This window comes from Narcine bancroftii, chromosome 10 (genome assembly GCF_036971445.1).
Source record: "Narcine bancroftii isolate sNarBan1 chromosome 10, sNarBan1.hap1, whole genome shotgun sequence".
NCBI classification, from domain to species: domain Eukaryota; kingdom Metazoa; phylum Chordata; class Chondrichthyes; order Torpediniformes; family Narcinidae; genus Narcine; species Narcine bancroftii.
In genome coordinates this window covers 31,606,314-31,629,486 of record NC_091478.1, presented here as the reverse complement: position 1 = coordinate 31,629,486, position 23,173 = coordinate 31,606,314, and the positions used below count along the sequence as shown (strand labels likewise).

Sequence of the window (23,173 nt, the reverse complement as noted above, 5' to 3'; positions counted from 1 at the left end):
TAGCTGACGTGGACTTTTACCCCCTCCATAAATCTTCGTCCGCGAAGCCAAGCCAAAGAAAGATAAAGTACACTGTTTACCCAGCGTTGTGATTTTTACTGCAGAGAGATGGGTAAGTGAGTGGACAAAAAGTCCCAAAATCTGGACTGCTCAGGGATTGAGTTGGTACAGATTTTCTGGATTCTCGGGCAGTACTTTAAAATTCACATTTCTTGAGAATGAAGAAAAGATTAACAGGTGAATTTTGATAGTTTATTAACGAGACATTTTTCATAAAATACAAAGTACCCAAAGAAACAAATATTTATTTATTTGTTAATTTCTGCATCTTCTGTGCATGCATGCACACAAAAGTTTGCTAAAAAGTTTGACAGTTTGCGAGTCGTCCGGATCCTCAGGTGGTCCGGATTTCTCCCATCTGGATTTTTGGACTTCTACTGTCATTGGTTTGTCTGTGCAACCAGGTTATTGATCAGTAGTTTGTGTTTTGGAATTCTTGAAATGTGTATTTATATTTTTCTTACTGTACACATACTTTTGAAAGGAAAATGAATCTCTTTAGCTTTTAATGTGATAAAGAAAAATTGATTACGCTTGTGCAGAAATTTCTGAAGACTCCATAGATTTACGTTTTCACTTTCTGTTTTTCCAGGCTCCTTGGCAGATCCTAAAGAGATACCAGGCCTGGCCCACTTCTGTGAACATATGCTTTTCTTAGGAACAGAAAAGTATCCAAAGGAGAATGAGTATAATCAGTTTCTCAGTGAACATGCTGGGAGCTCAAATGCATTCACCAGTGGAGAACATACCAATTATTATTTTGATGTATCAAATGAGCATTTAGAGGGTGCCCTTAACCGGTAAATAATAGTTTATTAATAATTTCAAAAGTCTTTTTTCCCTTTTCAGTGTTCTTGTGTATCTTGTCCCATTTCTTTTTCATTCTTTAAGATGCTGGAAGGGGGTGATCTGTTTTCTATATAGGGTAGCTTGCAAGTAAAAATAATTTTCTAAACTTTGAATATACTCGCATTCTAAGTTTAGAATCTGCCAGGACTTCCTGGCTCCTTTCAAAGATTGTGTCGGAGCTAAATTCCATACGTGAAATGAAATGAAAATTACTACTTATGATATTAAGGTATCATTTGATCCATTGCAGCATGAAGTAGGCTAGTTTTAAATTTAGATATACAGAACTGAAATAGTCTCTTCTGGCCCACAAGCCTCTGCCACCCAAATATCCTAATTAACTGACAAGCCCTATATGTTTCTGAAAGGTGGGAGAAAACCGGTGCACCTGGATGAAACCCATGTAGACAGAGGCAAACTCCTTGCAGAAAGCACTGGATTCAAACCCAGGTCACTGGCACTGTATTAATGTTGGGCTAACCGCCTCACTAACCGAGCTGCTAGTGTAATAGAAGTCAGTGAAAATCAGGGGAAAGGCACTTCTCTGGTTATTATCATATTCCGTAAAAGTCAAATAGCTTTAGCCGTTTCATTTATGTCCTTCCATCCATTATATCATTAGAAATAGTCTGCTGGCATGGTCTCGAAATTACATAGGTGATATTTGCTGCTTATTGCAGACAATGATCGTATCCAGTCGAATAATTGATCAAGCTCTCATTTACATTTAAGGGTCGTACCAATTTTGAGATGTTTGCTCCCTTCTTATCCATTAACATCTTGGTGGTTAGAATATAATCAGGCAATTATGAACAATGTAGTTGAAAAGTCCAAGCAAGGCGGGCAGGTAGACTTCAAAGTTTTTTGACATTCTAAATATGCATTGGAAGTATCACTGGGTGAGTGTTAACCACTTAAACTCGAGAAGCTTAACATAATGCAGGACAAACTTGTTAACTTGCTTTGTTCCAAAACCTTTGAACCTTGACTGGTTTGGCAATCAGGGATATTTAGAAAGGGAGTTGTATAAAGGAAATGTGAAGTGATTTTACGCAAACTAAGAGAAATGAAATGAAATGGGTACAAGTGAGCATACAGCTTCACACTTGTTAAACAGCAGTGTTCCCACGTTGGTTGGGGATCAAAATAACCAAGTAAATCTGATGATTGCAAGCTGCAAAACGTTTGGGAATTGGTTTCTGTTTTGCTATTTATTTTTTTAATGTATTTGAAGTTTGGAAGTATGGGTCTTTTGGACTAATTTTTTTTTTTCCAACTTAGGTTTTCCCAATTTTTCCTGTGCCCTTTATTTGACGCCAGCTGTAAAGACAGGGAGGTCAATGCTGTTGATTCAGAGCACGAGAAGAATCTAATGAATGATGCCTGGAGACTGTTCCAATTGGAGAAATCCACAGGCAATCCAGAACATCGATTTAGTTCATTTGGAACAGGTCAGTGTATGAAATAATTTTCTCCATGAAGTATCCAATGAAAGTTGTTAGAAAACACAATTTGAGCAAAATTGTGAGCAAAGAATGAGCTGATGGAGGAACTCAACAGGTTAAGCAGCATCCATGGGTAGAATGGTCAGTCTCAATGTTTCAGGTCAGGACTGTTTATAAAGACTTAAGCAAAAAAAGTAGCCAGGAAATATATGAAGAGGAAAAGAAGCTAGGTAGGAGCCAAAAGGTGATAGGATATTGAACAGAAGGTGGGAGAGTTGGAGAGAGATGTAAAAGGGAAGATGAACTGGTAAGGGAGGGGTGTGGAATTTTGGGAGAAAATTAAGATAAGGAATAGATAAATAGGAGATGGAAAGAGTGGTACCAGATCCCAGGTTGGTGGGGGGCGGGGGGAGGTTACCTAAATTTAGAAAAAAATCAATGTTCATGCCATGACTTTAAGGCTATCTGGGAGGATATCTGTTTTCCTCAATTTTATGTTTGGTCTTGCCCTCAGAATGGATGAGGCTGATGACAAAATGGTTGGCTCCAGGAAGCTGAAGCCCAGACCCATGAACAGAGTGCAGGTGTGGAGCAAAGGGGTTTCATAGATGTAGAGAAGGCAGCAAATGCTGCAGAATTGTTTTGTACCATATTAAAAAAATTGTGAGAACCAAGGATAGGAGATACATGGCTCATTGACCTAGTTGATTATTCAGTGCTCTCTGGTTTTTTTTTTTTTTTTTTTTTTTTTTTTTTTTTTTTTTTTTAAATTTTTTTATTTTTCACACCATAAATCACATTAGCCATGATATACACTATTTCTTTTCACACATATACAGTGACTTTTTCTCCCCCCCCCCTTTCCTCCCAAACCACCCCCCCACCCCCCCCTCTCATCCATTTTAGGTATACAATCTAGGTTGCATTAAGCCAGTCAGACAATGTTGTCATTCAACCAAATTACACCAGAAATTCTACTGAGTCCATTCTTTTCTTTCCTTCTCCTTCCATCAACTTAGGTAATGTTTGTCCCCGGTAGGTTTTTGCTATTGTATTTAATGTAAGGCTCCTATACTTGTTCGAATATTTCAATGTTATTTCTTAACCAATATGTTATTTTTTCTAATGGAATACATTTATTCATTTAAATTTGGTAGTTTCTTCCTTTTAATTTGGTTATGTATTCCATTAATATTTAAAGACATATAGTTCAGCGTAGCCCTTTTATATTTTGTTTATCTTCTCTTTCCGTTTTTCCATCATTACCTTTCCTCCTTTTCCATTTCTGTTTTCTTATTTTCAACTCTTTATAAGACAACATTCCTACAACATCTAACATTTTCCTTATTCTCCTATTTCTATCTTATTTATCCCCAATCTCCCCTTCACCTCCTGAGTTGTCCTTTATCCCTTGTCGGACAACCACATCTCCCCTCTCCATTTGGATTTGCGAATCCACTCGCAAGCGTCAACTGATTTTGCAGTGACCGCTATTTCCCCCCACCCCGCCTCCCCCAGAAAAGATTTCACTTTTCATATGTCACAAAGGTCCCTCTTTTAATTCCCTCCTTATTCTCTCTATTCCATTACCTTCCCTTATTAATTCTTGTCTATACTATCCATATTTTCCTCTAAGTACAGATACATTCATGTATGCTCATTGTCTCTATTCACTCTTATACCTCTTTACCTGCATACATATCAATCGTGATCATTTTTACTCTCATTACCCGTCTTCATCCCTCAGTCTATTTTTGTCTTTACCCACATACATATCAGTCGTGATCATTTTAACTCTCATTACCCGTCTTCCTCCCTCAGTCTATTTTTGTAATTGTTCTGCAAATTTTCGTGCTTCTTCTGGATCCGCGAATAGTCTGTTTTGTTGTCCTGGAATAAATATTTTCAATACCGCTGGATGCTTTAGTATAAATTTATACCCTTTCTTCCATAAAATCGCCTTTGCTGTATTGAACTCTTTTCTCTTCTTTAGGAGTTCAAAACTTATATCTGGATAAATGAAGATTTTTTGCCCTTTATACTCCAGTGGTTTGTTGCCCTCTCTTACTTTTTCCATTGTCTTCTCCAGTACCTTTTCTCTTGTAGTATATCTTAGGAATTTTACTACAATAGATCTTGGTTTTTGTTGTGGTTGTGGTTTAGAGGCCAATACTCTATGTGCCCTTTCTATTTCCATTTCATGCTGTAGTTCTGGACATCCTAGGGTCTTAGGGATCCACTCTTTTATAAACTCCCTCATATTCTTGCCTTCTTCATCTTCCTTAAGGCCCACTATCTTTATGTTATTTCTTCTGTTATGGTTTTCCATTGTATCTATTTTTTGAGCTAGTAGTTCTTGTGTCTCTTTAGTTTTTTTATTAGATTCCTCCAATTTCTTTTTTAAGTCTTCTACCTCCATTTCTGCTGCTACTGCCCGCTCTTCCATCTTGTCCATTTTCTTTCCCATTTCTGTTAAGGTCATCTCCATTTTATTTATTTTCTCTTCTGTGTTGTTTATTCTTTTTCTTAAATCCTTAAATTCCTGTGTTTGCCATTCTCTAAATGATTCCATGTATCCTCTAATAAGAGCAAGTATATCCTTTACCTTGCCTCTCTTTTCTTCTTCTATTTCACCATACTCTTCCTCTTCTTCTTCCTCTGGGTTGGCCATCTGTTGTTTCTTTGCTGCCCTTTCCTCCTCTTCTATCTTGTTTCTATTGTCTTCTGTGGTCTCTTCTTGCTGCAGGTGTTCTGCAGCTGTCGTTGCCGGCTGTGGAGATCGACTCCCCAGCTGGTCCCCCCTCCCGTCGGTGTGTTTTTTTTCATTCGCATCGCGCATGCGCGAAACTTCGCGCATGCGCGGTTGCGCACTTTTGTTCGGCTCTGCGAGCCATTTTTGTAGTCCATTATTTACCGACCTGAGGGAGCGGGTTTCTCTCTCCGCAGCGGGCCTCTTCGGACAGGTAAGGCCTTCACCTTTTTCCTCCTTTGTCTTCTCTTCCTCTCTTCTTACCGTTGCTTTCGACTTTTCTTTTTTTGTCGCCATCTTCTTTCCACCTTTATACTCACTTTTCTGTAACTTTTATTTCTGTGCCTTTGTGTTTTCTCTTGTTTTTCCCGACTTTTCTGGAGAGGGCTGGAGTTCACCGTCCGGCCACTACTCCATCTCGTGACTCCTCCCCCAGTGCTCTCTGGTTGAGGTTGTCAAAAGTATCAAGTTCCTCGGAGTGCACCTGGTGGAGAATCTCTCCTGCTCCCTTAACACCAGCTCCATAGCCAAGAAAGCTCAGCAGTGCCTCTACTTCCTGCCCTCCATCCTTACCACATGCGACAGAGGATGAATTGAGAACATCCTGTGCAACTGCTTCACTGCCTGGTTTGAAAGCTGTACCACCTAAGACCCTGGAGGATAGTGATGTCAGCAGAAAAGACCATTGGGCAACCTCTTCCTAGCATGAAAGACATCTACTACACTTGATACAGGCAGAAAGCAATAAACATTGTGAAAGATTGCACCTATACCACATGTAAACTGTTCTCTCTTCTGCCATCTGGCAGAAGGTACCATAGCATTCGGGCCCTTACATCCAGAGTGAGAAACAGCTTTTTCTACCAAGCTATCAGGCTCCTGAGCTCCCAGTACAGATATGGATAGTATGCCATGGACTTTCATTTCATATATCTTAGTACCTTAATATTTTAACTGCTTTCCTAACTTGCATCTATGTAAATATGCTCCGTGGTCCTGGAGAAATGCTATCTTGTCCTGATGTGTGACCATGTTATAAATGAAAGAAAAAAAAAAATTCCATGTGGATTTGCCCTCAATATATTGGAAATGGGCAAAAAAGTCTAGTAATTGATTTTGTTCTAGTGTCTTTGCTTAGAAAAGGAATAAGCCAGTGTTCTATTTCCAGCTGTTCATTAATTATTGAATGAAATACAAGTCTATGTTGGCTCTTGGCACGAATGTGATGCCCTCAGGATGAACTTGTGCTTAATCTTTTGGCCACAGGATGAGAATGGTGTCTGCTGCGTGCAGAAGTCTTCTAGATTGTTTTGTTAAATTCAATGCAATTAAAGAAAATAAATATAATTCTAGTTTGTTATTAATTTAAAGACCTGCATTAAAATATGCAAAGAATAGAGGAAAATTAAAAAAAATTAATGTGAGTACATCAAACAATCTCGAACCTATCACACTGATCCTTCTAGTCAAGCCCCAATCTGTGTCCAATCCACACATCTACTATTATTACCTGGTTATAGTACAAGCATGCATTATATTTTGAGTGAGAGAATTTAAAAGATTTGCTTGAACAGTTTAACTTCATGATTAATGTAGATGGGTGCTTGATGGCTGATGCAAATTTGTCAGGGGAGAGGATCAATTTCCATGCTCGAAACTTGAATTGTAACAGTATTAAGCATTTAAATAAGAGGATGCTTGCCAGTGAAGTGATTGATTTCAGTATTTTACTGAAATATAGAATGAATCTCTTGTGCTGTACGATTATATTTCAGCTATGCCAGTGGTTCTCCACCTTTTTCTTTCCACTCACATACCACTTTAAGTAATCCCTATGCCATCAGTGCTCTGTGATTAGTAAGGGATCGCTTAAGGTGGGATGTGAGTGGGAGGGGAAGGTTGGGAATCACTGCTCTAGACCCAATTGTTACTGAAATATTTTGCTTGAGAAAAATTGTCATTGGCCTATTTCCTTTGGAGTTATGAAACAGTGCACATATCGAGTCAATTAGGTATGATTAAAACAGTGGTTTTCAAACTTTTTCTTAAGCAATCCCCACTAATCACAGAGCACCTATGGCATAGGGAGTACTTAAAGTGGTATGTGAGTGGAAAGAAAAAGGTTGAGAACCATTGAGCTACATCATAGAGTTGTAGAAAATTTACAGTCCGTAAGGAGGCCATTTAGCTGGCTGACAAAGGGTTTCATCTGGGTGTTTCAATTTTGTGCATCTTCTGTTCTAAGGAGGGGAGAGAAGAGGGTAAGGAAGGGATTGGCAGCTTTCTCAGGGTAGTTGAAGGTCTAGATGAGTCAGTGGAAGGGAGATTTGTTTGCGAGGTGGCCTGAAATACGCTCACAACTCTTTGCAGCTTCTTAGTCTTGGACAATGCAGTTCCTGGTAGGATATTATTCATCAATTAAAATTTGGTAAGGAACCTCAGGGATATGCCAAATTTTCTTTGGCTTCTATAAAAGTAGAGTCATTAGTGCACTTCCTTGGTAGCATTGATACCGTTAGACCAGGACAGGTTATTAGTGATATTTACTCCATCTTGGCACCATTGATGTATACAGTGACATATGCTCACTTCACCATTCTAGACAATGACTAGCTCTTTTATTTTGCTGAGATTGAAGAAGAGGTTGCTATCCTGATAGGATGTCACTAGGCTTGCTTGCTTTTTCCTGTACTTTGTCTTATCAAGTCTAGAATGGTGGTATCTTCTAAGCATTATTTGTCCACACAGACATGAGAATAGAGTAGGGGGTGGAGTTTGCAGCCTTTGAGGGCACCTCTGTAAGGATTATTACAGAGGAAACTGTACTTTCCTGCTTTGGGCTCTTTTCATCAATTATTATGTACGGTATGGAAAGAATTTTATAATTCCAAAATGAAATTTTACTAATATCAGTCATTTAATGTTTGAAACATAAGCTTTCACGTACCCCACTCCACCAGGTGTCTTATTTATTTGAAACAATTTTGCATGGGTCTTGCTGCAGATGCTCCAAACTGTTATAAGGAAGATCTTTTAGAACTTCAACTTTTTTACCCTGAAAATGCAATGACTAAAATATGGTGACCAGGTGTGTGTACATATATAGTGGCATCAGCTGGCAGATTCATTATGCCAGAGACTCTGATTTGTTTAGTCTTTGTGATTGAGGTGGATGAGAATTTTTGGCTTTGAGGGAAATTGACAGATACAAGAGAGAGAAGAAAGGTGGAATTTCTGTTGAAGTTGGCTATGGTCTTATAGACTGATGTGGCAGGGTCAAAGCCTAACCCTTTTTGTTCCCTATAATGTCATGGACATCAAAGAATTTTCACCTTGCTTCGTTTAAACAACAATATATGAGATGTTTCATGAAAATTGGATTTGTTTTTTGACGGGTAATCTAGCAATTTTGTATAATCAAGAAGTAAGAGTTCAAATCTTACCATGTAATTTTGGTAATAAATTTGGAATTGGAAATTGTTATGAACATCAACCTGGTGTACATTCGTTTAAGGAAGCAGTTCTGACTCTCCTGTTCTGGTTTAAAATTCCACACTCAGCTTTTACTCTCCTCTGAAATGGGGAGAAAGTCACAAATTGTCATCAAAACGAAAAGCTCCAAGAAAAATAGCGCATTCTATACTGAATTGAGCAATATATTTGAATGCGATAGAGACACATTTGGTGTATTCGATTTGCAGCCTGGCACTGAAACACTTGCTGATTCGTATTTTAAAGAATGCTTTGGTATTATTGATGGAACTGACTGAGTTCTACAAGACGCAGTTGATCAACTGGGCAGTTGGTGAGGGAGTTTTGGATGCAGTTTAATAAAATGCAGAGAAAATTTGATAATTAGATGGGAAAATGGAGAAAATGCTGAAATCAATGCAACATGGATGACAGAGTAACTAGAGTGGAAGACACTGCCACTGTTTTAACTGCAAAATCAAAAGCTTCAGCAGAAAGAGGATATATTGGAAAACTTTAGTAGAATAAATAATATTAAAATAGTGGGTCTTAAAGAAGGAGTGGAGGAACAAGATCCAATTGGCTTTTCTATGAAATGGATTGCTGAAGCATTGGGAGATGAGCATTTGATCACCCTATTGAAATTGAAATAGCACACAGAGCCCTTGGAGCAAAACCACTTCCAAGTCAGAACCCACGCTCTGTCCTAATTAAGTTTTTTTAAATATTAATATAGAGAGAAGATTTTGACTCTGGTGGCAGAAGGGGCAAGAGCAAGAAAATGCCCACTTGAGATTGAAGGGGGTAAAGTTTTATTTTACCCTGATAGAAGTGCAGATTTATTATAAAGAAGAAGTGAATTTAACACAGTTAAGATTCTTTGGGGGGAAAAGTTGCACCATTCTGCAACTTTGAAGATTTTCTTGTCTAGAGATGAAAATAAGTTATTCTCAAGCTTTGTACGTTGAAGAGTTTGTGGAAATTCTTCTAAGAGCCCAGGTGGAATGAAAAATTAGAAGATCAATGGTTGTTATTGCGCCCTGGATGGACTAAATTTATTTGGCAGCTCCTTCAGGATTGAATAATTTAGAATACTGCCTACTTATTTTTCTTGTTGGATTTTGGAAAATTTTTAAGGATGAATGAAAGGATTAAAGATTAAATGTACCAGGGGGTTTGTGTGGGGAGGATGAGGTTCTACTGGATCATGTGGATAATTGTGATCTCGGTCGCAGCCCGTAAAATAGAGGGTGGTAATGTTGGGTACTATCTAAGCAACACTTGGGTGGGGGGGGGGGGGGGGAAGGAGACTTATTTTGTTTATATATAGTTGTGTGTGGGAACATGTATGATTCTGTTATAAATATGTTTTCTCTAGCTGGATTGCCAGAGGAAATGCACACAAACAAATTGGATATTGAGTAACAGTTGAGGGAGATTAGTTTGCAGGCAGAGGAAATGGTGGTTATTAAAAGATGAGTAATAGAGTGAAATTTGTAAATTTTAATGTTAATGGGTTAAACAGGTCAGTGAAAAGGAAGAGGGTATTATATATTAAGAAAATGGGAGTAGACGGCTTTTTTGCAAGAAGCACACTTAATTGAAAGAGAACATTTGAAATTAAAGATTGGGTTGGGAATCTAGTTGCTTCTTCGTTTAATTCTAAGGCAAGAGGAGTGGCAATTTTAGTGGAAAAAAAAATCTTCTAATTAAAATACAAAATGTAGCAACAGATCCAGTAGGGAGATATGTGATGGTATACTGTCAGAATTATGGACTCTTTTAAATTTGTATGCATCAAATGTGGATGATAAGACATTTATTCATGAAACATTTCTGAATTTAGCAGAGGCACATGAGAATATTTTAATGGGAGGAGATTTTAATTTTTGTTTAGATCCAATCTTACATAGAGCTATGAGGGGAATGACAAGATCTAAAACAGAAAAGACTACATTGGTGTTAATGAGGGACTTGAACTTAATAGATTCATGGAGGAGAATTCATCCCAGAGAAAGGGATTATTCTTTCTATTCAAGTAGGCATGATTCTTATTCTAGAATAGATCCATTTTTAATTTCAGTGCAAATACAAAGTAGAATTTTAGAAGCAGATTATAAAGCGAGAATTTTGTTTGATCATTCGCCTTAATTAATGACGGTCATAATTCCTGATAAAGAGAAATCAGTTTATTGATGGAGCTTGAATTTATTATTAAAAAGAAAAGATTTTTGTGATTTTATTAGAAGACAAATTCAGTTATTTTGTGATACTAACTTGAACTCTGTGAATGATAAGTTTGTAATATTTGGTGCTTTCAAAGCATGTTTGAGGCCAAATTCTAAGTTTTACTTACAAAATTAAGAAGGAATATATGAAAGAGGTAGATTAATTCGAACAAGAAATAATGATTTTTGGAAAAAAGAAGTGTAAGCAATTAATTAATTAAAAATGTCAATATAATACATTACAAACCAAACAGAAAAAGCAAACAAAAACTAAATAGAGGTGTTATGAGTTAGGTGAACAATCACATAAAGTATTTGCATGGCAATTGAAAGCAGAACAGGTTTCAAGAACAATTAAAATAAATAAGAATGATTTGAGTTCTTAGTTACAAACCTCATGAAATAATTTAATCTTAAGAGTCTTTAAAAGATGATAATAAAATAGATTGATATCTATCGTTGATAAATTTTCCTAGATTGAATATGGAAGAACAAATAGAATTGAGCGCTCATTTTACATAGTTAGAAGTAAAGGTGGCAATGAGTTCATTACAAAATAATAAATTTCCAGAGAATATGGTTTCCCATCTGAATTTTATAAAGAATTTAAAGATTTATTGATTTTTATGGAAATGTTAGATCAAGCATCTACAACTCGTACTCTCTCAGAATTTCTTTTTTAACAACAATGATCACTACGATACCAAAATAAATAGAGACCCTTTAAAAACCTCATCCTATAGACCCCTAGTTCATTATTAAATGTAGATTATAAGAATCTTGCCAAAATATTGGTGAATAGAGTGACTAAATTATTACCCAAATTAATAAATATAGACCAGACAGGCTTTGTAAAAAAAAAAAAAGAGACAATCAGTCGATAATGTGGATTGATTAATTAGTATTATACATTTAGCACAAAAAAAAGACTTTTCTGCTTTAGATGCAGAAAAAGTGTTTGCTAGATTGGAGTGGGACTTTTTCTTCAGTATTGGAAAAATTTGGGTTTGGTCAAACTCTTATAAATTGGATTAAGGCATTATATAATGATCCCAAAGCTAAAGTAATAACTAGTGGACAAATGTCCGCTCCATTCCAATTGACGAAATCAAGTAGACAAGGATGTCCTTTATCTTCAGCTTTGTTTATATTAGCTGCAGAAGGAATTAGGAGTGATTTAGAAATTAAGAGATTTAAAATTGATCAAGAAGGGCATAAAATTAGTTTATTTGCAGGTGATGTTTTCTTGTTGAAAATTGCATTTTAATTTGGAAGAATATGGTAAGATTTTAGGTTATAAAATAAATTGGGACAAAAGTGAAATTATGCCCCTTATGGAATGAGATTATAGTCATTGTGAAAAAAAATACTCAATTTAATTGGCCTAAAAATAGGATTAAATATTTAGTGATTTGTGTCGACAATATTAAAAAAAAATTATAAATTGAATTATTTGATATTACTCAAAAAGATTGAAGATTTTTAAAAAATGGTTGATTTTACCTATGACATTAATAGGAAGGTTAACTGTATTAAGCTGAATATATTCTCAAGAATACAATATTTTTTAAACCATACCACAGAAGTTTTTTCAATAATTAAACAAACATGTAAGGAAATTTATTTGGAAAGGTAAAATGTCAAGAGTTTCTATAGAAAGATAAACATGGAAATATGAATTGGGAGGTCTACACCTTCCTAACGTTAAAAATTATTAACAAACAGTTCAAATGAAATTTCTTACTTTTTTTTGAAGGGGTAGAAAAACCAGCATGGATTAAAATAGAATTGGATCAAATATGAGAGAGATTAGCAGAGGAATTTATATACAAATGGGATTCATAATTAATAACTGGCATTAAAGAAACACCATTGTTGAAATATCTAATTACTATTTGCAATAAGATAAATGACAAAAGTGGAACAAAGGGAAGTACATCACCCAAGATGCCTCTGATTCAAAATTGTCTTGTACCTGTTTCAAAGGACAGTCGATTTTTAAATATTTGTTTTCATAAGGGTATTAAAATATTGAAGATTGTTATGAACAAGGCCAATTGATGCCATTTAAACAAATAAGGAATAAATATGGAATAACTTATAATGCTCTTTTTTTGATATTTTCATCTGAGAGGATATTTGAGGGAAAAGTTAGGTCCAGCGATGCTGTTACCTATTTGTAGTGTAATGGAAACTCTTATCAGGAGGAAATATTAAGAGATTTATTTCTACAGTGTATCTTCTATTACAAATGGGAGCAGGGAGTGCATAAATCTAGACAGAGATAGGAGCTGGATCAAATCAATTACAATTGAGGAGCAAAAATGGTTAGATCTCTGTCAAGATTGTATGACAAATACAATTAAGGTACAGATTAGTTCAATATAATTTTTTGCATCAGCTATACCTGATCCCACAAAAACTGAATAGAATGACATCAGATTTATCAGATCAATGTTTTGCATGTGGAGAAGAGACAGGAACTTTCATGCATTCCACTTGGTCATGCCCCAAAGTAAAGGCATTTTGGATGTATTTAGGATTTTTTTTTAAGAACAAGTAGCAGGTATTGTAACTATTGGGAAATATAGAAGGAACAAGGCCCAAGTTGAAACTATCGATTATATCAAGTGAAATTTGTTAAAATAGTATTAGCGGTGGTAAGGAAGTGCATTGCAGTGACCTGGAAATCAGATTGACACTGGATATGGGAAGATGGAATGTAGAAATTCAAAGTTGTATCCCCTTGTGAAAACTACATTCAATTTGAAAAACAAATATATAGTATATTTTTGCAAATTTGGAGCCCATGTATGCAAATTTTAGGTACAAATATGTAGTGATGTTCATCCAACCTCTTGAGACCTGTGTTAATCTTCTTCCCTAAATTGATCATATAAATCTTGTAAAAGTCCTATGTGTTGAAGCAACTCTCCATGCAATCCATGAAGCTATTCTTCTTTTTCTATTTCTTTATTTTATACAACTATATATCTTTTGCATTTTTTTTATTGGGGTGGGGGTGTTTAGGGAGGGGTAATAACCATCATGTTATGATTGAAATCTTTTTAAATTGAAACTCATTGTTTTATGATTGTTTATTAATTACATGTATGGAAAAAAATTAATAAAATATTCAAAGAAAAAGAGAAGGGTGAAGAGCCAGAGAAAAGGAGACAGAGGGATGGGGAAAAGAGGGAGACAGGGTAGTAGCCTAATGGAAAGCAGAGGTCAATGTTAAAGCCATCTGGTTGGAGAGTGTCCCATTGCTCCCATGTACTGCCAAACCGTGATCACCTCTAAATTGGAGGAGTAATATTCTTCTTGGGCTCTCTCCAACGAGATGGCATGTCATCTTCACTGGTTTCCCTCTCTACTGCCTACATCTAGCCCCTTTTAAGCAGAGCTTGAAAGCTGGGTTTTATCTACGTTTTGAGCACTCTATGAAAGAATTGCAAGGTGGATTGGGAGGAGTCTAGACATGTCTTCAATCCACCTAGGTCTCATCAGGGAGCATATTTGACTAACAAAGCCAGATGTTTACGGTTCTGTGTGAACATGCAAGCTGGCTTCCTAAGATGGGTCATATCTAAGGGAATACCACAGCTTTGTGGTATAAAAGGGGTTTCTGTCTCCTTTCCTTCCGCTTTCCACCCCCTTCTCTTGCCATTCAGAGAGCAATCCCCTCTCCCTATTACCTCAGCTTTTCTTCTTGTTCCCTCCCATCCATTCTACCAATGTTCTCTTTCTTGTGGGACTGTGCTCCTCTCCGCCCACCATTTTGTTATGTTGCCTGTTTGCTTTTTGCTCAAACATTGATGTCAGGCCCTAAAGGTTGATTATGTATCTTTATCTTTGCTACATAAAGAACACTGTGTGACTTGCTGAATTTCTCCAGCATTTTCATGTAAACTTTTAAATGACAATTTTTTTTATTGCATTTCACATTGAATCAGGATTGGTCCTTGACCTGATGGTAATAGCAGATTGAAGGTTAACAAGCCATGATTTTGCAGATTGTGAGGCAGTACCATTCTTTTGGCTTCCCACAGGATCAAACAATGTCTACTTTTGATCTGGTCTGCATGTCGCAAGCAGTTGTAATTATGAAGGCATGAGAATGGAAATAGATGCTAATGTGTTTACAGCCATCTTCTGAAGTGCTCAGTGACTGATTACCCTCTGCTTGGGTACTCCCCATCTTCATTAAAAACAATTATTATGTTGATTTGATCCACATGATATTTCTAAAAAAAAGTGCACTGAACTTGGTGAATGTGTGTTATGGACCTGTGCTCTTGAACAACAGAACTAGTTGTTTCAATACTGAAAACATTGCCTTCTACCTGGCAAAGTATGTTTCTGCACACAGTAGAAGTGATCTAATTCTTTTAAATATAACCCATCAGTTTATTCCCGATCACAGATAAAAGGCACTTGATTCCCAATAAACTACTCACTAAAGGTCAGGTTTGACTTGTGAAGAGCCACATCTTCCTGCAGCTTTGGTCTGGTCCAGAGCAAGGCAGCAATATTAAAGGCTTGGTGAGATTACCCACGACATTGGGGCAAATTTGACAGAGTGAAGCTTCAAGGATTAAGTTAGTCAGTTTCAGAAGTAAATACTGCATGGCCTGGAGTCAAGAAGATGAGCAACGTGACAGCAGGAGTATGCTGCTTATATCTGAGATTATAAAGAACAGTTCCTGTGTTATTTCCTTTTTTTCAATATTTCACAGAAATGTGCTAATTGATACAAATTAAATAATTAATTGAACCAACATGCTTCTACATAACGTTCTTGAATGGAATGGCTTGCTGAAGCAGGTCAGAGTGCAGTTTAGATCGAACAGGTTAGATTAGGTAAAAATGACAGATTATCTTCCCTAGAAGGCAGTTTTGAACTGGGTTGCATTCTTATGGTAATTCTATAATTCCATTATGAAGATTCACTTTTATTACAGAATTATTTAATTTCCTGAAAATAAGTTTTTCATACTGGAACTTCATAGAATTAGAAATTGCATCAGTTTAGATAAGGCCTTCAGAAACTGGTTTAGTAATTTTTACCATTTGGCTGACTTGAAATACAAACCAAATGTGAAACTCAATGGTGGGAGTAACTACCAGTAGTTTCTGTTGAGCTGTGATCTAATTTATTGTCTGCCTAAAACTAACTCTATTTTCAATATTAGGCAACAAGTTCACCTTGGAAACTAGGCCAGCCGAGATGGACATTGATGTACGACAAGAACTCCTTAAATTCCACTCAGCGAACTATTCATCAAACTTGATGGCTCTGTGTGTTCTGGGGCGAGGCAAGTATTGTTAAAAAACAAAGCTGGAGAAACTCAGCAGGTCAAACATTATCTTTTATATAGCAAAGGTAAAAATACGTAACCAATGTTTTGGGCTTGAGCCCTTCATCAAGGTATGAAAAAATGTCAGCAGGTGTCTGAACTAAAGAGTAAGTGGGGAGGGGTGTTTGTAAAGGCAGGAGATGATAGGTGATCAGTGATCAAGGGGAGGAGGAATGGCTAGGGGAAGAAAGGGAGAAGAACTGGGAAGGGGAGGGGGAAGAGGAGAGCAGGTTTGCAGAAACTAGAAAAGTCTATGTTAATGCCATCTGGCGGGAGAGTGCCCAGATGGAAAGGTTAAAAATAAGAAGCAAATATTGTTTTGAGTACAATAAGCAGTTATGTGAATTAATTTTCCATTTCAATGCTGAGTGGCTGTTTCTCTGAAAATATTTTGAGCTGCTTTGTGTAACTGTCAGTCAGTAGCTGATGTATTTAGGTCACCCAGTTACTTTAATTACTAAAATTACTAACCCTAAAATTTCCAGGGTTAGTTTTCATTTTTTTGTCGAGATGATACAAACCTAACTTGCTTTTGAGTACCCTGTGGGGTTGGTTGGGGGAGGGGGTGGTGGATGGTGGTGAGATGATGGTTTGACATATTGTTTTCTTTCCTAAATTTAGTTCACAGTCGTTTGTTTCATTCTAGATTGAGGGTTGATGCAAAATGAACATATATAGGTGTTAATGAATTGTTTGGTCTTGCATTTTGCTTGCACTGTATTTTGGTCATTAATCAGGGGTAGTAGTTTATTGTAATAAGAGTGAGTAGGAACAAAATCTGATGAATGTTCAGGTCTGAATTTAGTGGAGGTCTTGGATTTGAGTTCTTTTGCACTGCTAATTTTGATCAAGCATGTTTTGATTTGAAGATTTATGGAATATTTTTGAAAATTGTGACTTCTTGTCTGGAAAAACTAATCTTTCATGCATCAGATTTGTTATAGAGTCCAGTGGTTTTCAGATACAGCATGAATCTTGGTTTGAACTACCTCCACTCATGGTTGACATTTTCAGTCCAATTTACAGCATCAGGGTCCTTCACACTTCCCATTTCTCTGCTGCTATTGACTGATCCTCACTCCTGGTATTTCTTCCACTCCTGGTACCATATGATGTTTATTGAAATAAAGAAACTTAGCTATAGAACTCATTTACGACCTTGTGCAGGCATCCATCTTGAATCCAGCCAAAGCTGCAACCAACTCATCTCTGGCACCCTCTAGTGGTCAGGAGTGTCACTAGCATTATCTCTAGAAAGTTGACATCTTTGCCTTCAGCTGCCAAAGTTAAGTGTTGTGAATTCACTCGTGACCTTTCTTAAATTAGTTTTTCACTTTTTTTTTGCCATTGGGATTTACAAACTAGCTCCTTCACTAGATGTTTGTTTGGTCCACTGTTCCATTATCTTTGGTACCCTCATTTCAGGTTTTGTCTGATAATTTTCTTGTGCATTGCCACTGGATGGCTTTATAGATTAAAAACATTTTATCAGTACACAATATTGAAAACATGGTATGCTTTACAATGGGTAGTGATTGATATTACAGGGAGTGGATAAACATTTGGAGCAGGAATTTCACCAGGGAGAATAAAAGTGGGATTTTATTTTGAAATGCAGCAGCATTGATCCTGAACAGGTGTCAATTTAAATTTAGACATATAGCACAGAAATGCAGTCTGAATACACCAATTAGCCTACAAACCCCATGTGTTTTTGGAGGGTGGACGGAAGCCCATGCAAGTCATGGGGAGAATGTACAAACTTACAGACAGTTCTGGATTCTAACCCTGGGTCACAGGCCAAAAAGCCTATTTTCTGCTATCTAAGGTGGCGTCTCAAGGTGTGTTTTGGCACTGGAAAATTCTTGGTGTGACTTCTGTCTTTGCGTGGTGTCCATGCACATGTTTGATTTTCATGTATGTGTTCATGGAAATTGTGAGAATAAAACTTGCTGAAGATCAGTGGCATATTGATACAAGATCAGTGTTTAACAGGCAACTTGCAATTATTTGGTCTAACAAAGATTAGCAGAGTATCCCCTGTATAACATAGCAGTTTCTAATTGTAATTTGATCTTCCTTTAGATGTTTGAGTGAACTGAATTTTTTTGCTTGAATGAGCAGAAAGTTGAATGCTTTAATGCATTAGGTACTAGATTACCATAAACTTTAACACTGCAATAATCTGCATGGATGGTTTTGAAAAAAAATTTGTTCATGTGAATTTGTTCTTATGAGATGAACTATAAAAATTCTAATTTATTTGATTTAAGTACCTAGTTTTCAAGATTTTCAGGACTTATAAAGAAAACTCATTTCAAGAGGACTAGAATATAAAAGCAAGGATGTAATGCTAGGCCTTTATCAAGTGTTGGTCAGACCACATTTTGTAATTGTAAGCACTTTTGGGCCCCATATTTAAGGAAGGATATATTGACATTGGAGAGGGTCCAGAGGAGGTTTATAAGAATGATCCCAGAGTTGAGAGGATTAACATTTGAGTAGCACTGGGTCTGTACTCACTGGAGTTTAGAAGGATGAAGGAAATCCCATTGAAACCTACCAAATGTTAAAATGGCTGGATAGTGTGGACATGGAGAAGGTGTTTCCAGAAATGGGGAGTTTTGGACCAGAGGACACCGCCTCAGAATAAAAGGACATCCAAAAAAACAGAGATGAAGAGCAATTTCTTCAGCAAAGAGGGTGAATCTGGAATTTAATCCTACAGGCAGCTGTGGAGGCCAAGTCATTGGAGGTTGTGAGGTTGATGGGTTCTTCATTAGCAAGGGTGCCAAAAGTTATGGGAGAAGGTAGAAGAATAGGCTGAGAGGAAAAATGCATCAGCCATGATTTGAATGATGGACCAGACCTGATGGGCTGAAAGGCTTAATTCTGTTCCTGTGTCTTACAGTTTAATAAACAAGCAAAAATTGTAATTAATTACATATGTTTTGTCGTCTGCTGGAGCCAGTAGAACAAGCATCGTTGAGGGAAATGGAATTGGAACACAATGTGTAAGCGTTCACCTTGCACTGGTTTAAGAGCCCTTGCTTAATCAATACCTTCACAATGCACAATTTAGTGCATATTAGACATCTTCCCTATAAATGTCAATAGTTGTCTTAAGTCAGAAAAATCAACTGAAAAAGAGTATCTTTTGTTCAGAGAATGACCCCCTAGATTATTTTTCGTGCTTAAAATTTCAATTCTTAGGCTATTTAAACATCTATCTGCTACATACCATGTTGATGTTTTTGGTAGGGTACATGTTAGAGATGCTGTGTATTCAACACTGAGAACTATAACCAGTTGATTTGTGAGATACCAGGTAATCAAAAAACAACTTTTTTTTGTCTGTCAAACTCGGATTTACTTCTAATTATAGACAACTTTCAAAATAGAGTAGATAGTTGACCTGGATTTGTACACATGATAATATTTGATCTTAAAAATAATGACTACAAGTTATTGTTTCAAATGATATGTTTGTTCCAGAATCCCTTGATGAAATGACTGATCTGGTGGTAAAATTGTTTGCTGAAGTAGAGAATAAATCTGTACCTGTCACTGAATACACTGAACATCCTTTTCAGGAAGAACACCTGAAGGTAAGTGACATTTTTCCTGATGGTTTTCATTGCTTCAGCTACACACAAAAAAAATTAATAAAATAAATTTAGTAAGTTTTTGAAATAGCGATGCTTCCTTCAGTGATTGGAATTGTGGTTATTTTTCATAGATTGAAGCAAGAAGCATTTTTGAGTTGCAATTTGTTGTCTCAATTTGAAAATAAACATTTACTTGTGCTTTCTCTTTTGTATAAAATTACAAAATCCTAACTGTTGCTAAGATAATTTTACCAAAATGTAAAATGGTGAAAGCATTGCCTGGACTCAGAAATAGGAATCTATCTTGTTCAACACTATTTTGGAAACCTGAACATTACTAAATGAGGCCGTAGTTATCTAATAGTTGATAAACTGCCTGCTTCAAGAAAAATTAGATCCTTCAGTTTCTATAAATAATAATCAGGTTCAACTATAAATTGTTATATTACGGTGCAGTAAAATTAAGTCTCTATCCTCTACACACCATGGTTGAAGTAAAAACACAAAATGCTGGAGAAGCTCAGCATATGTCCTTTATGTAGCAAAGGCAAAGATACATAACTGATGTTTCGGGCTAGAGCCCTTCATCAAAGTATGAGAAAATGCTGGCAGGCATCCAAACAAAAATGTGTGTAGTGATGGGGAGGGGGATGACAAAGGCAGGAGATAATAGGTGGAGAAAAGAGGGAGGGGGCAGCAGTAATGAGGGGGAGAAGGGATGGCTGGTGGGTGGAAGAACTGGAAAGACAGGGAAAAGGGGGAGGGGAAAGAAAAGATGAGCAAGTTTAATGGAAAACAGTAAAGTCAATGTTAATGCCATCTGGCTGGAGAGTGCCCAAATGGAAAATAAGGTGGTGTTCCTCCAATCTGTAGGTGGTCTAGATGGGATAGTACACAAGGCCACGGACAGACATGCCGGATCAAATGCCGGATTGACAGACATTTCTCAAGGGCCACATGTTTTGTAGGCATGCAGGCAGCATGCAAAGCAAGAACTTACTGCAAAGTCTAGACCATGGTAGAATTCAAGACATGGCCGCTGGTTTGATGTCATAATGTGAAACAACTGTATTTGTCCAAATATTTTTCTCTCAAAAGTGCGACCTTAAAGTAAGCTTTATTTGTTCTTTCAAGGGCACATTTGTAATGAATAGCTCGTTAGATAATTTGCCAGCTCAAAATATAAATTTACTATATTCAAAATGACCCACCCAATACCACATTGAGAATTATCTATTTGAAAACTGAATCATGCAAGTTCCTTTCCACTTTTATTGCTTAACTTCTCCAATTAATCACATATTTTAAAGGCAAGAGAGGAGTATGGAGATGCTGTAATCCTGTATGATTATAAAGCCGAGTAGAAAATGTAAATAATTGTCCTTTTTTGTTGTCATCCATGCTGATGTTGTGCTCACCTGCAGAACAGAAACGTATTGCAAAGGGACTTTTTTTTAATGTTATTTTAGTCAGCTGTTGAATGAGCTTGTGTTCACCAGACTTATTTTGTAACAAGATATTTGTTCAAAAGACTGCAAAAGTTATCAAAATAAAATTATTTTAAGAAAATTGTGTGTGGATTCTTGATTTGGTTTCTCACTATTTTTGTAAAAATTATATACAGTAAAATCCCTGGTATCTGGCACCAATGTGGATTGGTAGATGCTGGATAAATGAATTTTCTGGTTGCTTATGATTTGCATGTTGTGTGATTGGTCAGTCTCACAAAGATCAGCATGTACAGAGTCGTTGTCATACCCACACTCCTGTTCGGCTCCGAATCATGGGTCCTCTATCGGCATCACCTACGGCTCCTAGAACGCTTCCACCAGTGTTGTCTCCGCTCCGTCCTCAACATTCATTGGAGCGACTTCATCACCAACATCGAAGTACTCGAGATGGCAGAGGCCGACAGCATCGAATACACGCTGCTGAAGATCCAACTGCGCTGGGTAGGTCACATCTCCAGAATGGAGGACCTTCGCCTTCCCAAGATCGTGTTCTATGGCGAGCTCTCCACTGGCCACCGAGACAGAGGTGCACAAAAGAAGAGGTACAAGGACTGCCTAAAGAAATCTCTTGGTGCCTGCCACATTGACCACTGCCAGTGGGCTGATATCGCCTCCAACCGTGCATCTTGGCGCCTCACAGTTCGGCGGGCAGCAACCTCCTTTGAAGAAGACCGCAGAGCCCACCTCACTGACAAAAGACAGAGGAGGAAAAACCCAACCCCAACCCACCAATTTTCTCTTGCAACCGTGTCTGCCTGTCCCGCATCGGACTTGTCAGCCACAAACGAGCCTGCAGTTGACGTGGACATCTTCGTCCGCGAAGCCAAGCCAAAGAAAGAAAGATTGGTCAACTAACAGCAAGGCATGCCAATTTTTAAGTTCTGTATATTTTAAGTTTATTTTCCGTTTCTTTTTGCTGGTTGTTTGAGGCTGGTGGTTTCTTGAATTCCGGATAACAGGGGTCTTACTGTAGTTTCGAAACCTATTTGAAACATTATATTTGTCACAGAAATAAAACTTGGCATTGTGAACCAAAACATTAAAATTGTTTTCATTTAAAATTATATGGGTAAAGAAGAAATTATGTTTATGTTTACATAATAATTGTAATAAAATAAGTTAATTGTTTTACAGCAAATCTACAAGGTGGTGCCTATCAAGGATATCAGAAATCTTTATGTTACTTTTCCAATACCAGATCTACAAAAATATTACAAGTCAAATCCAGGTCATTACCTCGGACATTTGATTGGTCATGAGGGATCAGGAAGTCTTCTGTCAGAGCTCAAGTCCAAAGGTGACGTCTGGGAAATTATTTTTCTTTTCCTTACTTCAGATCCTCTGCTTATTTTGATTAACATCCAATGTCTTTTGAGAGTGGTAACATTAGTCCAATACTCACTTTTTTTCTTGTTTTTTGTCTTTTCCCATCTTGGGAAGATCAATGGGATTAGCAGCTCAATTGGTCACTTGAGTATGCTTGGGTGGCACAGGCTTGTGGGCTGGGATGGCTTGTTTCCTGCTGTATCTCTAAATAAATAAATGTAAGAAGGCAGGTGGTCTCAATGTGGCATGTTTAGAATGTTTACATAGATAGTGGAAGGGAATGTAAAATTTCCAATGAAACTTAATTGAGATTAAATCAAACACTAGTGGTTTAAAGGCTTATATTGATCTGCCTTTTTTCTGTGATCACTTCTCACAGCATCTCAAAACATAGAAAAGATTTATGGCAATTCTTGGTGCAAAATACTATTTCTTACCTGGCCATTTGTTGGTGCACAGATGAGTCCAATTTTTTTTTAAACTTTGGTTAGATCAAGAAATAACCATATGGTTAGTGTTATGTACAAATCCCATTTCACTGTACATGTTAACATCTTTGATTATAT

At 37.0% G+C, this 23,173-nt stretch overlaps 1 protein-coding gene across 7 annotated transcripts in view; it reads left to right on the top strand.

The window, feature by feature from the left end:
• Positions 1-23,173, top strand: part of ide (insulin-degrading enzyme) — a 110,656-nt gene that overhangs the window by 14,682 nt on the left and 72,801 nt on the right. For all 7 annotated transcript variants that reach the window (XM_069900529.1, XM_069900528.1, XM_069900526.1 and 4 more), the window contains 5 exons: positions 653-860; positions 2,191-2,360; positions 15,998-16,120; positions 19,658-19,770; positions 22,416-22,578. In XM_069900529.1, coding sequence (XP_069756630.1) covers positions 653-860; positions 2,191-2,360; positions 15,998-16,120; positions 19,658-19,770; positions 22,416-22,578 — 777 coding nt within the window. The remainder of the gene's footprint in view (positions 1-652; positions 861-2,190; positions 2,361-15,997; positions 16,121-19,657; positions 19,771-22,415; positions 22,579-23,173) is intronic.